Source organism: Sylvia atricapilla, chromosome 21, assembly GCF_009819655.1.
Source record: "Sylvia atricapilla isolate bSylAtr1 chromosome 21, bSylAtr1.pri, whole genome shotgun sequence".
NCBI lineage: Eukaryota > Metazoa > Chordata > Aves > Passeriformes > Sylviidae > Sylvia > Sylvia atricapilla.
The window spans coordinates 3,486,549-3,502,949 of NC_089160.1; the positions used below are offsets into that span (position 1 = coordinate 3,486,549).

General features: G+C 51.9%; 2 protein-coding genes across 2 annotated transcripts; both read right to left on the minus strand.

Moving 5' to 3' along the window:
* Positions 1-18: 18 nt before the first annotated feature.
* On the minus strand, positions 19-7,775 carry RBM41 (RNA binding motif protein 41). Its single transcript, XM_066333948.1, has 7 exons — positions 7,749-7,775; positions 6,996-7,112; positions 5,527-5,719; positions 2,493-2,697; positions 1,388-1,764; positions 717-864; positions 19-400 (listed from the first exon to the last, which is right to left on the minus strand). Exons 1-7 carry the CDS (start codon positions 7,754-7,756, stop codon positions 243-245), a joined length of 1,206 nt encoding a protein of 401 aa, XP_066190045.1. The 5' UTR covers positions 7,757-7,775; the 3' UTR covers positions 19-242.
* A 1,226-nt stretch (positions 7,776-9,001) lies between these two features.
* Positions 9,002-15,888, minus strand: LOC136370506 (nuclear pore glycoprotein p62-like). The gene is made up of 12 exons (XM_066333949.1): positions 15,585-15,888; positions 14,389-14,774; positions 14,049-14,159; positions 13,457-13,591; positions 13,171-13,275; positions 12,596-12,704; positions 12,296-12,440; positions 11,895-11,944; positions 11,647-11,781; positions 10,881-10,992; positions 10,280-10,346; positions 9,002-9,232 (listed from the first exon to the last, which is right to left on the minus strand). Exons 1-12 carry the CDS (start codon positions 15,866-15,868, stop codon positions 9,141-9,143), a joined length of 1,731 nt encoding a protein of 576 aa, XP_066190046.1. The 5' UTR covers positions 15,869-15,888; the 3' UTR covers positions 9,002-9,140.
* Between the last annotated feature and the right edge of the window lie 513 nt (positions 15,889-16,401).

Consider the following 16,401-nt stretch of genomic DNA (forward strand, 5'->3'; position numbering starts at 1 on the left):
AAGCACACACTAAGAAAATACCACAGTAAATGAATTTATTTACCTGGCCTCTTTCTCTCCTTGCCACAACTGTGTACAGGCACTGTCCTTCTCTCAAGAAGAGCCCAGGTCCCAGCTCTCCCTTCCCCACTCTGACATTACTGGGCCTGCACCTTGGCTCCCAACAGTCCTTCACTCTCACAGGTCCAAGCACAGCTTTGCCACAGCTCACTGAAATCCACAATGCTACTTGTTCTCTATCCTCAGGTGGCAGGAGGGTTCTCTGCAGCAGAGGAGCTGGGGGTGGCAGAGTCAGCCTCTGGCAAATGTTTCCTGCTTTTCCCAAAGGCAATCACCAGGGGCTTTCCCTGCAGCTTGTAGCCGTTCAGCAGCTGCAGAGCGCTCTGGGCTGACTCAGTGTCTGCAAGGAGAGGGCACAGTGGGCACAGGGCACCCAGCAGCTGTAGGGCACACTGGGTGTCCCTATGGGTGGTCCCAGGGGACCCTGCAGCCACACTGACATGCTGAATGAACACTGCACAGGCCAGAACACATCACTTTCACCCTGGTAAATCCTTTTCCAGCCCAGGGAAAGGGCTATGGCACGACAGGAACAGAAGGGAGTGAATCCCCCTGTTTTTTTTAGAAAGCAGGCTTGGCAGCAGAGCAGTGCCCTGCAGGAGGATGTGACACCTTTGGGAGTCAGGGAAGAACTGAGCCACGAGGCAGCAACTCACCAGGGAAGGTGATGAAGGCCTGATCCCTCATGCGGCCGCTCAGGAGGCGGAACTGGATCAGTGGGCTGTCCTCCTTCTGGAACCGAGCAAACAAGGACACCAGGTCCTTCACTGTCACTCGGGGGCCCAGGTTCTTCAAATACAGCACCTGTAACAGAGGGACAGAGGCTCAGCCAGCCTTTGCCATGCACGGACATCTTTCAGCCTGGTCCCAAGTCTGTACAGCTCCACGGTGTGAATTAGCTCAACCCTCACACCCACATGCTGATGATGGCATTTGGAGGACAGGTGGCTCTGAACTCAAGGCATCACCCTGCTTGCCTGCACCAAGTGATGACAGTTTCAGTTTATTATAAAAACAGTTCAGTTTATTCAGTTTATTTATAAACACAATAATCTCCAGCTACCAGACAGGCACAGTTTGAGTGACAGCAGGCCTCAGCCAGGCCCAAACAGACAGAGCACATCTTGACAGGTGACCTGCTGGAGCCAGGGAAGGCTGGGATCAGAAGGACAACCCTTTGCCAGGCTGAGCCCAAGGTTGTTTTTCCCCTCGAGTGGAGGCTGCTTGGCCTGGAGGATCAGCCAAGTAACTTCAAGGCCTTTGCCTCCTGACACTGCTCCAGGACATCCTACTGAGCAAGGATAAAGCCTGGCTCATCTCAGCTTACCTTGCTAGGCTCCCCTGGGTGGTAGGAGGAGAACCTGGGTATTTTCCGGAGCTCTTCCTCTGAGAGGCGGTTCCTGAGGATCTCCTCTTCTGGGACAAACTCCACCGGCTCTTTGATAACCACAGGCCTTGGAGGGGACTGCTGGGGCTTTGTTGCAGAAACACTGGGATTTGCTGCCTGTTCTGCTTGTTCCTCCTGGTCTGGAAGTGATGACTCCTCGGCCACAGCCCCCTGTGGGGTCAGGGAAGGGGACAAGCAGGGGTCACTTGTAGAGGACTGGACTTTTTCAGGGCACTTCTTGCTCAGCAGCTCTTGATAAACACTCTCCAGATGAACCATGGGGTCTTTTTCATCTGTTCCCCTCTTCTGAGAGTCATCTAATTCATAACAGAGATACGTGGTAACTATCACCAATAACCTGGAAAACACACAGACTGCAAGAAGAGACACAGAAAGGAGAATCCCTGTTTCACCCCAGCCTCTGTACCCAGGCCCTGCAGGTTGTTTAAAACAAGAGCAGCCCCAGCAAGTGCTGGTTCCCCAGCTCAGGACGAAGGACATCAGATTAAGCTCCTGGGTTTAAAGACGGCCCATGACATGGACTGATCAATGATCTATTTTAATTCTCTTTCATGGAAATGAGGACAAATGTAGAGCAGCATTTCCCAGCCTTCAACAGGATCTAACTCCACTTCAGGGATGACGCTTTAACAAGTCATTCCTCCTCTTACCCTCTCCGTGCCTTTAATTCCTTCACCTCCTGCAGTTACCTCAGAGAAGGAACAATCTCCAGTCCCACACAGGCACCTTGTGTAACTCAGACTTCGAGGCTCCACCAAAGCTCCTCTCCCACACCCCGAGCTGCTCTGCACTACACGCAACACACCAGTGAGATCCACGCTCTCCAGAAATGGACTTTAAAACACTCTATATTAAACCCTTCACAGAACCAACTCTCTGTCTGCTCCTCTAAGAGAGGAAAATATCTCCTCCCACACAGCACCAAAGCAGAACCACATCTTCAGGGACAGCAGGCCAGACAGAAATGTGTTGGGCTCCCACACAGGCTGGCTGTGCGTGCAGGAAGAGCCCTGAGCCCACAGACCTTGGTGGTAGAGGGCCCGGAGGAAGGAGTGTCTGTCTGTCCCCTGGAACAGGGCGTTCTCGATCTCCATCTCCCGCCGGCTCAGCTGTTTGCTGCCCGCAAACCTCTGCGGCAGCGCCAGGATGCGCCGGCGCTCCTCCAGCTTCTCCTGGATGGCATCCAGCCTCTCCTGCGTGGCCTCCGGGGCTGCCCCCAGCCCAGAGCCCTGCAAAACAACCACAGCTCAGCTCAGGCAAGGGCAGGAGGATAAAAAGCCTCTTGCAAGAAACTGACAGAGTGTTTCAATCTACCGACTTGGGAGTTTGGTAAGAGAACTGGCCATGAAAAGCCTGGAGCCCTGGAACTTGAGAATTGTCCCTTCTCTATACATCGAAAGTGTTCAAGAAGATCAGTGTCAGTTGAGGAACTGGAGATGTGAAACGAAAATCCAAGGAAAACAATGGCTTTATAACAATAACTGGTTTTCTTTCTTTAATATTGTCTGACTTGTCAGGACAGACATTTTTATTAGCAGTACTCCAGATGGGTTCACAAAACAAACCCAGGTTTTTTCCTGGGTGATGTCTCTCCCTTCAGTAACTGAAGCAGGCTGCTCCTGCAGCCAACTGATTTCAAAAGCAGCAGCAGCAGCATCTGTGTGATCAAAAAGTGACAGAGGCACTAGGCCTCAGAGCCAGGCAAACATCACAGCCTGCAGTGGGTGCAATTAGGAACCATCCCCCAGGGCACCAGGAGGTCCTGTTACTGCAAGGGTAGGACAAACACAACACAAAGTTCTTGAGGGAAGTAGAGAAACAGCTCCTTTCCCATGGCCTGTCTGTGCTGCTTCCCTCTCCCTGGCCTGTCTCCCTCCGTCCCTGCTGCCTCTGACAGCTACAGTCCTTTTCCACAGCCACCTTCAGTGACTGCACAATCCTCTAGCAATTCTTTCCCCACACCTACAGCACCCCAGAACTCAAGTCTGCACCAAGCTCTTTGTCTGTGACCCTGAGAACCTTATTTGCTGAAAAGTGGACCCCTAGCTGCTGCTTGGCACCCGAGGGGAGGTTTATGCTGAGGACTAAAGCCTGACAAACATCACTGAGCCAGCTTCCAGAAACCACAGAGGAGCTGCAGCACAGCCCTCACAGCTCACCTGTGAGAGGAGCATCCCTGAGTAAACCTCAGTGCACAGACATTTCATGCTGCCAAAGCACACAGGCACACCCCAGCTGCTGAAAAGGGCATTTCTGCTCCCTCATCCACCCCAATCAGAACACAGAGAACATACTTTCATGTGGGTGGATTTTCTGTTCTCAAATTCAGTTTGAGAATTACTGTGGCAGATCCTTCTGCCTCGGGCAAGAAACCAGGCTTTCTCCCTGCACTGAACATAACCTAACAGAGCTTCCCATGGTACCTCTGCCCCACATCTGCACAGCTTCTTCCATTCACCATTTCACAGCTTCCCTGAGGCACAAAAGGCTGTTTTATATGGAAAATCAATTCCCGGAAATCATTTGTTGTACTTTGTTTTCAAAAAAGCTGCCACTTAGCAGCTGAAAATAACAGAAACCTGCACTCAGTACTTTGCCAAGAGCTCCCCAGGCAATCTGAAGTTCTCTCTGTCTCAGCTGACATTATTCATCAGTCGTGGTAGAATCTTTCACTCAGGGCCTCCACCTTCAAAGCTGCACATCACTATCTGACTTGGGCTTTCTCCCTAATTATTCTTCTCTCAGAACCTGTAGAAGGCATACCATGAAGTCACCATTTTTTTTTTCTGTCAGAGTAGTGTTTTCCATATAAATAATTTTTTGTGAACATCCCAGAAGTCATTTAATACTAAATACAACAGCTGGCACTGATGACATTGATATTCATTCTTAAATTAACACCACCCCTCTCTACATCAAGCTTTAATCAGGCCATGCCAGGTCTTGCATTTAAACACCAAAACAAGTAATGACTTCAGCCTAAAAGAGGTAAACCACAGACAACTCTCTCCTGTACAAAGAGCTATCACTCAGGAAGAGGAGACAGAAGGAAGCCAAGGAGCAGCCCAAGTCCTGTTTTGCATTTTCTAGTTTGCTCCAGTGCACCTGACATAGGACAACCACAAAGCCTCTTGTCTCTGGAATGTGGGAAAAAAAAAAAAAAGGGTGAAGGTGGGGTAAGGGGAAAAGTCTGCTGGAAGAGCACCCAGGGAGGAGCCAAGCAACTCTACCACACACTCGGTCTGACAACTCTGCACTATTTTCACCTGGCTGTCTCAGGGCTCCTGGAGCACCTGCAAGCCCCTCAGGAGAACATTTCCCACAAACAGCCATCCCAAATCAGCAATGGGATCCAGGGATGTACCAGGATACTCAAAGGAAGATGTTGAGTTGCTTTCTCTTCTGGCATTTAAATCCTTCATACACAGCTATAAAGAGGTGAAATGATTTGAGATCCAGGCAGAGGCAGGAATATACTCATGTCCTGCTTTGTTCCAGAGGATCCCCTCCTGTCTCCACCATATCTTTTAACACTGACCATTCCACCAAAGAAAAGAGTCCAGAAGAAATGTAGGATAGGGCTAAAGGTGAGAGATACAAGGAGTGGCCATTCTTTACCAAAGGCCTACAAAGGACTGGAATTTTCTACCAGAGTGCCACAGAAGCAGGGGAACCTGACCACACTCACAGGAGAGCAGAGCATGCCTGTGGGAACTGACAGTGGTCAGAACATGGATTCTCAGGCTCCTGGAAGAAGCTTGAAGCCTGTGGGAAAGCCAAGGACAGAACTCTCTCAGTCTGGCCTAGGAAACCATAAGGAAGAACCCAAAACAACCTTGTAGATCTCCTCCTCCTGACACCTGGTGTTTTTCCAGCTTGTTTACTGGTAGAGATGTTTCCAAAAATGGTGCCCTAAAGGACCAATCCTATTCACTGTACCCAAACACTGTATAAAAAGAATCTGTCTGTCAATAAACTTTGCTCTAAGCCCTCTGGAGAAATCAGAGCTCTAGGTGTTTTTACAAAAGCAGTCCTGAATTGTAACAATACATGCCCACCTTGTTGGCTGAAGCCCGGTTCTTCCAGAGCACAATCTCTGAGTCAGAGAGCCCCAGCTCCCGGAGAGAGGAGGTTTCTTTGTCACTCTCCTGCAGGGCCTGGAACTGTGACAGGGTCAAAGCCCCCGCAGCCTCCTCCCCAAAAGGTTTGTAAAAAGCTGCAGGGGCAAAGCATCTCCGCTTGGACTTGCACCTGTGAGCCAAAGCAACATAAACAGCTCAACACTGAGAAGCTGAGGTGTGGGTTTGACTCCACACTCTGAGGAAAAGTGGCAACAATAATTAGCAATTATTGTGGCTACAATAAAAAAAAAAAGTGGCTACAATAATTAGCCTCTCGAAGATGTTTTGTAAATCAAAAGCTTTAATAAAGAAAAAAATAACAAAATAACAAAACATTACATAAAACAAATAATAAGCCACCCACAGGCGCCTGAGAAAACCTCAGACACCCTGCTACAACATCTCGAAAAGCCCTTACTTTTTTTGGTGCTCTTTCTTAAATACTGAATGTTTTAGGAGGAATTACTTGGCTTGCAGCCAATGAAACCAACAAGGGATTTTGAGTTACATTCTCAAGAGCTCAATCCATGCCCCTGTGTTGGCATTGAGCCAATCCTTGTCAGGAGGCTATGGAAGAAGAATCGAGGTGAACTTCCTAAAATGTCAGAAGTAAACTGAAACTCTTTCCCTATTGGAAACACCTGCTGGGGATGTGGAGTGCATTACTACACTGGGGGACAGGAAGGGGCTGGTCTCTCTCAAACCACACACCTGGGGTTGTGAAAAACGGGCTTCACTTTTCCGGTAAAATTTAAAAAGTTTAATAAAAAGACAATTAGGAGACAGAAATAAAACAAAGGGTTATGGCAGGGTGTTTGGCATTCAGCCAAAAGCACCCCTACCATCTCAAAAACACTCTTTAAATCCCTTTCTATTACATTAGTTTGTTGCATATTCATACACCATTATGCATTATTCAAACCTTGAGTTTACATGTTCTTTTGCTTGGTTTTAACCTTTGACTTGTCTTAGATTAAAATCAATATATTTTATTTCTCCTCGTGGTTCCATCTTGTTCTTAAACTCCCTGATAACAGAAGAATAATTTCTTCCTTTGGGGTTCTGGTTTCTGTCACTGTTATAGGATAATCCACAAATGGGAAAAATCACCTAATTGCTTTCACTATTCCCTGAGTTAGTTACATGAATAAAAGCATTTTTAACATCACATAATCTCCATTTTAATATTATCCAATGGCCTAAGATATATTTACCACACTACTATTTCTAAGTTTAGTTAACAGCAGAAACGAAAACTATATTTATGCAGCAGTTATCTGAATATCTCAGGTATTATACATACAGTATTCATTTTAATATTTGAGAAAAGCCAATAATATAATATATAATATAATGTAATGTAATGTAATGCAATATAAATTTATAACAGGTGGATCAGGACTTACTGCTCGATGGAGACAGTGGTGTCAAGCTGGTTGTGAAGGAGGCTCTTCAGCTGCCTCTCTCCCTCTGTCTCCAAGTCTTCCAGGAGCAGCTCATCGCTGGACAGGCTGCTGTTCACCCTGGGGCACACAACCACAGCACAGGCATGGTCAGTAAGGCAGTAAGGGTAAACACTGCTCCAAACACATCCTTGCTACAGCTCCTCCACCTCCTGGGCTGCTTTTAGGGGATTTAAAAGACAAGGAACCTAAATTGTGTCAGCAAAGCTCCCTTTAACATTACTAGAAAAGTAAACAGATTTGGGATTATTTTGAGAATATTAAAGTACCCCAAGGGTGTTTTTGTGTTGGAGGGAGAGATAGGGGGGTGTTTCTTTACTTTAAAATCATATGCTATCATTTTTATTGACCAAAATCATCTTGCATCAGCACCTACACAGACAGTCTAGGTCTGTGAGTTTCAAACGAGCCGGAGGAGAACAAAGCACATGGGAACCAAGACAAATTGTGAATTGTGAAGAGAAATTGTGAATTACAACAGCCTTTACAATTACAATTCCCTTTCCGGGGTCACCTGCACCCCAAACCCGGCCCCAGCCCCAGCCCCAGCGCGGGGCCGTGCCGCGCTCCCTCACCGCCCGCACCGGGCCCGGCGGCCCGCAAAGGGGCCGGGGGTGGCACCGGGCCCGGGCCGTGAGCGGCCGAGCCCCTGAGGGCAGTGTGGGGAGCCCGGGGACCCGCGGATCCCCCGCTCACCGCCTCATGGCCCCGCTCTCCGGCCCTCCGCACTCCAAACCCCGGCAGCGCCCGCGCGGCGCCGGGAACCGCCCCGGAAGGAGCGGCCGGGAACGGGTCCGGGGCGGTACCAGGGCCGGGCGGTGTCGGTTCCGGGGCCGGGCGGTTCCGGGGCCGGGTGGTTCCGGGGCGGTGTCGGTACCGGGGCCGGGCGGTTCCGGGGCGGTGTCGGTACCGGGGCCGGGTGGTTCCGGGGCGGTGTCGGTACCGGGGCCGGGTGGTTCCGGGGCGGTGTCGGTTCCGGGGCGGTGTCGGTTCCGGGGCGGTGTCGGTACCGGGGCGGTGTCGGTACCGGGGCCGTGTCGGTAGCGGGGCCACCAGCAGCGCCCGGAGCCCAGCCTCAACAGGGTCCGAGCCTGAGGGCTGCCGTGCATCATCCACTCAAAGGCACTCGGTCCCCTCTACAGCTAAAGACAGGAGAGAAAATTTAATGCACGATTCACGGGTTGAAATAAGGAGCGGAAGAGATCGCTCGTCAAATGCCGGGCACAGGCAACGCAAGCTCAGCTTAATTCATATTTTGAGTGTGATATTAACTGAGGCAGAGCAGGATAATGGGAGGTAAAATGAACCCTCAGAAACATCTCTCCACCAGTCTCTCCTCCCCAGGTCTACCCTCACGGCACTGGGGGTTACGGGCACTAGGGCCCGTGGTTTTTCCTGCTGCAGGAGACAGAAATTCACGGAGAACTCTGCTGCCTGATGTTGCATCTCATAAGCAAATCCCCTCAAACTGCTGCAGTGTGGGTCACTGCAGAGGAATTCTAGCCCCAGCACCTGGAACATCTCTTCCCCCTCCCTCCTTCACTGCTGACCTTGTTCCTCGCACATGTTCTCACCCTGCATTTCTCTAGCCACAATTACGACTGTGCCACTTTATTTTGTTTCTTCTTAAATGTTTCACAGAGGCATTACCATAGTTTCAAACTAGCCCAGCCTTGGCCAGTGACTCAGCTGTCTTTTGGAGCCACAAGGGACTGGCTCTGCTGGACATGGTGGAAGCTTCAGGCAGCTTCTCACAGAAGCCACCCCTGCAACCACCTCCACTACCAAAACCAGGCTGTGCAAAACCACACAGACCTCCAAGGCAGCAGTTGTTATCTCACCAGTCTTCAGGCACAGCTAAAGGACAGAGAACACACAATTCCTGCACAAACTTCATCCAGTTTCTGATGGGAGCAGGTGAAATTCAATCCACCACCACAAACACTGGATTTGAACAAACAGCACATTTTATTGTAAGAAAAGAAAGAAAAAAACAGGTCATGATTTCAGTCCTCAGCTCCCAAACACCTCTGTTTTCTGTGGAGCTGTTTCTGTGCTTTATGTTCACCCTTTGAAGTTGGGAGTGTTTCAATCAAAGGTGATCCGAAAGCTGCGCTCCTGCTCCTTGCGGCGACTCTCACAAACTTTTGTCACCTCTTCCACCTTTCTCTGCAGCACAGCTGTGGCAGAAACAAGGGATTAATGTCACAGTCACCCCAGAACACAACCCTGCACACTTCTGTCTGCAGAAATAAAAATATTTTCTTGTTGAGAGTCACTCAGATTTGACAGTCAACAAAGCAGGAGGAAAACTTAACCCAAAGCATTGCTAGTAAAACAACTCCTTCATTATTGAACGGCAGAGGAAAAAATAGGTCTCCTTTCTAGGAAAATTTAAAGGAAACAGACAGCTATTTTCACACACATTCTGTGAACAATTCAGGTGTGTCACAGGAGCTGTACCAGATTTCCTGCAAAAGGCACGTTTGGAATGTGGAGCTTAGTGTAAGCATTCTTAAAGAAAACACCTAATTAGACCCTGACCTAACCCAATAATTCTATGTGAGCACAGAGAACAGCAGGCCAGCTCACAGACAAGAGGTTACACCAGGTGTGAGAGTTTGGCTGTAGCCAGGCAGTGCACTCTGGGGCTGCTGAGAGGAGAGCTGCTTTATTCTGCCGTGCCCCCGTGTGGCTGCTTCCAGTTAAAATCCAAACGGCACAGAATTCCAGAATCCCTCACCAGGAGGCACTCCCAGGGAGAAAAGTTGCTTTTTCTTCCTGTCTTGTTTTAGTGTGACTCCACTGTCTCCTGAGTGCATCTCATGCTCTGCATTGGATCTCAAGCTACTGAGGGTGTGAAATTCCCACATTATTCCTCCAGTTACTCCACCTGCAGATCAATGCAGGCTGCTCCATCTTACCTGGATGTGGCTTCCTGTTCTCAGAGTGAGAGGGATGATAACACTCACCACACACACTTCCCCTCACCAACTTCCCCGCACCACAGGCAAACCCAATGCTCTTTTAGTTGAGCTATTTAACATTAGTTTGACAGAATGAATAATAAGGTTTTCAAGTTCTCTGCTTTGCACTGATGCATCTCAAGGAGGGCTTTTTGCATAAAACATACCAATTGCCTGCAGGAATTCAGGGATGAACAAACACTCACAGACATGCTCCTGCTTTCCATTCACATTCCCAAAAGGCTGCAGGACAAAGCTCACCTGAGTTCTGGTCAATCCACTGCAGGGAATCCATGTGTGCATTCAAAATTTTACAGATCTGCTGAAGCTGAGCACAGAGAGAAGGTGCAAGTCAGTTGTGAGACTGCATAAACACCAAGAGGAGTCAGAGGCAAGTTTCTCCTTGCAGAGCTTCCCTAAAGCAGCAGTCACTTTGGCAGAGAAGTGTGTACAGCAATACTGCTACTTTCCTTCTCCTTACCAGCAAGAAAACTGCACAGTTTAGATGGTAGGTCTGTGGCTTTGGCTTATTTTAATTTAGACTTAGGAAGCAGCAGAACATTCATCACCTTAGGGCTGAGGTGGCAAAATTAATAATGAATGTGGAAAAACTCAGTCGGTAATACTGAAGGGAAATTTTTACTGGAAGAAAAAGCTTCTCAGTAGAGCCATAAGGAGCATCAAAATCAATTTAATAAATATCAGAAAGAGCTGGTTATTCAGATCATGTTTTATGAGGATATAAAAACAGCACAAAGAAAAAGCATGAGCAGAGTATCCACATGGGAACAAATGTAGTGTTAGAAGTACTTAAATATCCTTTGCCTCTTCAGCAATATAAAAATTAGAAGCTTGCATTTACCGGGTCACTTGTGTCTGCTGGGCCTCCTGATGTATTCAAGTGATCAATGATATCCTTCAGATCTTGTGCCATGCGCTTCAGCTGAGCATCAATGTTTTCAGCCAGTTTGTAGCTGCAGAGCACATGGGAACCAAGATCAGAATGTCTGAGGAGAACTTTGAAGACCTGCTCACAACCATGGGAAAGCAGAATGAGCTTCCAAATATGCAGCCAAGGCGGGTAGAGACCTGGGAAGAGCACCCAGAGAGGCTCCATCACCCCCAAGAAGTGACTCCCAACCCATGTCTCCCTTGACCTACAGGCAAGCAAGAGAGTGAAGGACATCCACAAAGACTTTGTGGGAACTGAAGGCTGGATTCAAGATTCCTTATCTCTTGAACCAGACAAACATTGCCTTTAATTACCCTATGATGCATCACTAAAGGCTTATGAGGATGCTCGTGCCACACATAGTTCACTCTGCTCTCATCACTTCTATCAGTAAAGAATCCTTAATCTTTCAAGATGATGCCAAAATTAGTAACAACTTCCAGGAGAGCTGACTGCACCAACATCTAAAGAGCTTTTCATGCCAATTCAGGGGCTTCCACTCACTGTTCTAGTTTCTAATGAGCAAAATCTAAGTTGGCATGCATAAAACAGGGTTAAATATCTGACAGCAGCCACTCATTGTCCAATCCTGTGACACATCCCAGCTCTATCTCCTGCTGACTGCAGTGACCACAGCACAGGGCTCATCCCCATCCCCAGCAGGTTTGGGCCTCACGTCCTCTCCCGCTCCTCATCCGCGTGCTGCAGGTAGATGGTCCCACTCTGCTCCTTCACTGACTCCTCCAGAGGGGTCAGCAAGTCCTCCAGCTCCTTCTGCTGGGACAGAATGAAGTCCAGTTCCTGATCCAGTCTGCAAAGACAAAATGCCATCTGCTTGCCTGACACATTGCAGAGCTCTCACACCAGCAGGCAGCACAATGCAGAGAAGAAATAAAACCATTTCAGGTGCTCATAGTCTCCTACCTCTTCTGATCAACCTTCACCTTCTCTACTTCTCTGTGTAATGAAGTAATCTGGAAACAGAAGACACTTCATTACACCATGAAAAACCAATAAGTCAGGTCCCCAAAGAAGAGAGGTGGGAGGGAGAGAAAAAGCAGCACCATGCAAGTTCTCCTTGAAACAAGAGATGGCCACATGAAGACTGACAGACCAAAGAGGGAAGAAGGGAGGTTCAGCTTGGAATGATCCCCCCTAAGAGAACTTGGTATCACAGAGCAAAGTCACAGAACACATTTCCAACCCCAAGGCCTAAAGGCCTGAACACAGAAAGATTTTGAAAAGCAATGGCGTGCTGCCTTTTTAACACAGAGGCCTTTAAGGACCTGAGAAGCAGAAGGAGGTTCCACTGGAGGTCACCTCACCTTCTCCCCATTCTCGATCAGCATCCGGTCCCAGGCATTGACTTGTGTGGCCTGATGGAGAAAGTGCTTCTCTTGGTCTTCCAGTTCCAGACTCCACTTGTTTATCAAACTCTCCAGCTGGGCATAAGTCATCACTGGGGGGGCACTGAGAGGGAGGCAGGGGAGCACAGGACACAAAGGTCAGGATGGAGAAACTCCACAACACTCACTCATTTCCCCTGCCTCCTCCAGATGCCAGCATGAACACTGCAGCTGCCCCTGCCCCAGGCAGGAAAGGCTCAGTGGTCACACAACACCCACCTGGCTGTGCTGGTTGTGGTGATGGCAGCTGTGGAGGTCACAGCTCCAGTGGCACCCGTCGTAGTCAAGGGCTTCAGATTCAAAGGAAAGCCAGAAGCAGAAGTTGTCCCTGCAGGAAGAGATTCAAGTCCAGCAACACAAAACACACACACCTGGTACCTCACAAACAGAGAGCAGCTCCAGGCTGCACTGCCCATGGCTGCAGGAGCTACAGCAGATCCCTCTGAAGGGAGCAGCAGCAAATCCCACCTCTGTCAAGGAGGGAATGAAAACATCCCTAACCCACAGCCTTGGCAATATCCTCAGGGTTTACTGGTAGAAGCAGGAACTACCAGCACACACAGCTCCTCCCCTGCACCTTTGCACTGGATGAGAGAACTGGGTTTTCACAAAGAGACGGAAAAGGATCAGAGAAAGACACACTGTGTTGTGTTCAGTTTCTTGAGGGTTTTACAAATCAGAACTGCTGAGCTGCTACTCTGACATGGCCCTTTACACCTCTAGAGAGCACTGATCAGTGGAGGTGTAAATTCAGTCTCCCTTCCCTTCAGTGACTTCCAGCAACACGCTCTTACCCGTGGCAGTGCTTGTTGTGGCAGCTGTTGTTCCAGGAACTTTTAATCCAAAGCTAAGTGTGCCCAGACTGGCTGTCCCAGTGGAAGCAGTGGAAGTGGCACCAACTAGAAAGAGAAGACACCATTAACAGGCTGCAACAGCCATGAAATGCTGGGCCCCTTGGAAAAGCTGTGCCCAGCCTGCTGCCTGTCCCACTGCAGCAGCAGCAGCTCCAGCAGGCACAGGCAGCAGCAGCCCTGCTGCTCCTTTACTGCCCCAGGGACAAAGCTGCCTGCAGAGACTCACGTGAGAGGCCCGTGCTGCTGCTGGAGGAGGCTGGGGCTGAAGAAGTTGCCACAGATGCAAACAAGGAGGGCCCCGTGGAGCCCAGCACTGAGGTGCTGCTGGTGCTGGAGGCCGTGGTGGCAGCTGTGGATGTCACTGCAGAGACAAACAGCTCCGTGGGGACAAGCACAACACACTCAGCTCCCACCCACTGCACCACAACCCTGCTGGGAGGGTGACACACACTGCCCAGCCACACCTGGCTCTTGTGGATGAAGCATTGTAACCTCCTTTGCCTCTTATTCTCCCTGCACTCCCTGCCTTTCACACTGTGCCCTTTATGATTGTGCCTCCCTTCCACTGTGCTCCCCAAACAAGCACAGAACAGAATCTGCCACGTGGGACACAACAAGAAGCACAGGACACACTCTCCAGTGGCTCTAGGAGCTGTCACAGGTCACCACTGCCAGGACAAACTCACAGCAATAAACACGTCTGGCCCCTTCCCACAGCCCAGTACAGGACATTTGTCCACTTCCAAGAGACAAATATTGCCAGGAGGAGAGCAGATTTCACAAAGCCTGGAGGAATGTTTCCCAGCACAGCTGCCTACCTCCCAGCTTGGCTCCAAAGGACAGGGTGGGTGTCTGGCTGGTACTTGTGGTCAGCGTGGCCGTGGTTGTACTGGAGGCTGCTGTCGAAGGCGCTGCCCCAAAGGTTAGACCTGGAAGCAGGAGCAAAAGGCAAAGATGGACTTTCCTCCCACAGCCTAAAGAGCAGTTGCAGCCCAGCACTGCAGAGCCTGGACAGCCCCTCACAAACACCTCTGGCCCCAGCCCCTGCCTCTGTCCTGCCCCAGCAGGAGCCAGAGGCTGCAGAGCTCCTCTCCACCCTCAGCTATCCCCAAGCCAGAGGCTCCCAGCCTCCAGCTGCCCCCCAGGCTGCTCCCCCACCTGTGGGCTGCCCCCCAAGGCTGAAGGGCGCTGCTGACGGGGTGGCAGTTCCCAGGGTGGCCGTGCTGGTGGTGGCAGCAGCCGCGGGGGCCGTGCCAAAGCTCAGCCCTGCCGACGTCGCCTGCGGGGCCGCAGGGCCGAGGCTGAACCCGGCTGCTCCCGCCTGAGTCGTGCTGCCACTGGAGAAGGTGAAGCCTCCCGTGGTCCCAGACGGGGCCGTGCTGCTGCTGCTGCTGCCGGCAGAGCCAAAGGCAAAGCCAGACGGGGCTGCTGCCTGGCTCGAGGGTGTGCTGGTGGCGGCAGGGGTGCCAAAAGAAAAGCCCCCCGTCATTCCAGATGCTGGAGTGGCAGTGCTGGCTCCAAAGTTCACTTTTGGTGTGTTTGCCCTAGGCAAGAAAAGAAGGGAAGCCAACCTGTCTGAGACACACATCCACTCAAGTACACAGCTGGCTTTCTCCCTGACCATTTGCTGACAGCAGGAAGCTCCCTTCAAGCAGATGCACACTTGGCCAGGCTTGTGTCCCAGTTCTGACAACAGACTCCATCCCGCTGCTGTCACCTGCCATCCCCCATTAGGGCTCTTTCTACTGACTCCCTTTCATTACCTGCACCCACCCAGGCTCCACAGGACATTTTATGGCTGCATACAAAGCATGCAAAGCTGCTCCTTCTCTCAGCTCACCGTTTTCATTCCCTCTGCACAAGGCTGGCTTTTTCTGCTCCTGCCCGTTTGAGCTCCCTTCCCACAGCTGCCATCTGGCAAGCTTTGACAGCAGCAGTGCTGCAGAACCACCGCAGAACTCACAGCCTTTCCTTAACGACAAATCACTCCCAAAGTGCCGAGAAAACATTCAGGGCATTCCAGATTTGAGTGACAAAGAAGAAGACGTTTCCTATTCCGTAGCAGAGCTTTAGCGTTTCTTTGTGCACGCGTACCCAGCGCAGCTGCAGACGGAAACGCGGAACACGCGCTTCCCAACACGTGGAAGAGCTCCCCCATGAAAACATCAGCCGGGCCCGGTGCCAGGGCTCGCCGAGCACTTGCCCGAGGAGGCGAACGCTGCCGGGCGCAGGGAAGCGCCAGGCCCCAGAGGCTCGGCCCGTGCACAAAGCCCCGCAGAGGCCTCGCCCAGCCCCGACAGGAGCCCGCTCCCCGCGGCCTCCCGCGCTGCCGCCGCCCGGCCCCGGCCTCTCACCCCAGCGGGAAGGCGGCGGCTGCCGGGGCCGCGCCGGCCGAGCCGAAGGTGAAGCCGGAGGGCTGCGCGGCCGTGGCCGGCTTGCTGAAGGAGAAGAGCCCGGCGGGCTGGGCGCCGCTCGCCGCCGGCGCCGCGCTGCCGAAGCTGAAGCCGCTGGAGGTGGCGGCGGGCGCGGAGAAGGAGAAGCCGGCGGTGGCCGTGGTGGCGGCGGCGGTGGCGGCTCTGGGCGCGCCCAGGCTGAAGGCGCCGCCGGGCGCGGCCGCCCCGAAGCTGAACTGGTTCATGGCGCGGGCCGAGCTCCGGCGGCGGCGGCGGCGGCGGCGCGCGGCGTGATGTCGTCACTGCGCCCCGCCCGGCCCCGCCTCCGCGCCTTCCCGCTCTCGGCAGCCATTGGTCAATGCGGCCTTCATTCGCGGTACCGCGGCTCCGATTGGCTGTTGGCGTGTGAGGGGCGGGGCGCGTTCGCGTTGCTGTGGGGACGCGAGACGCGGCTGCGGGACCGAGCTGAGGGACAGGGGACACCGGGCTGGGGTGTGGGAGAGGGGACACCGGGCTGGGGTGTGGGACACGGGACACCGGGCTGGGGTGTGGGACAGGGGACAGCGGGCTGGGGTGTGGGACAGGGGACACCGGGCTGGGGTGTGGGACAGGGGACAGCGGGCTGGGGTGTGGGACAGGGGACACCGGGCCGGGATGTGGGACAGGGGACACCGGGCTGGGGTGTGGGACAGGGGACAGCGGGCTGGGGTGTGACACAGGGGACACCGAGCTGGAGTGTGGGACAGGGGACAGCGGGCCGGGATGTGGGACAGGGGAC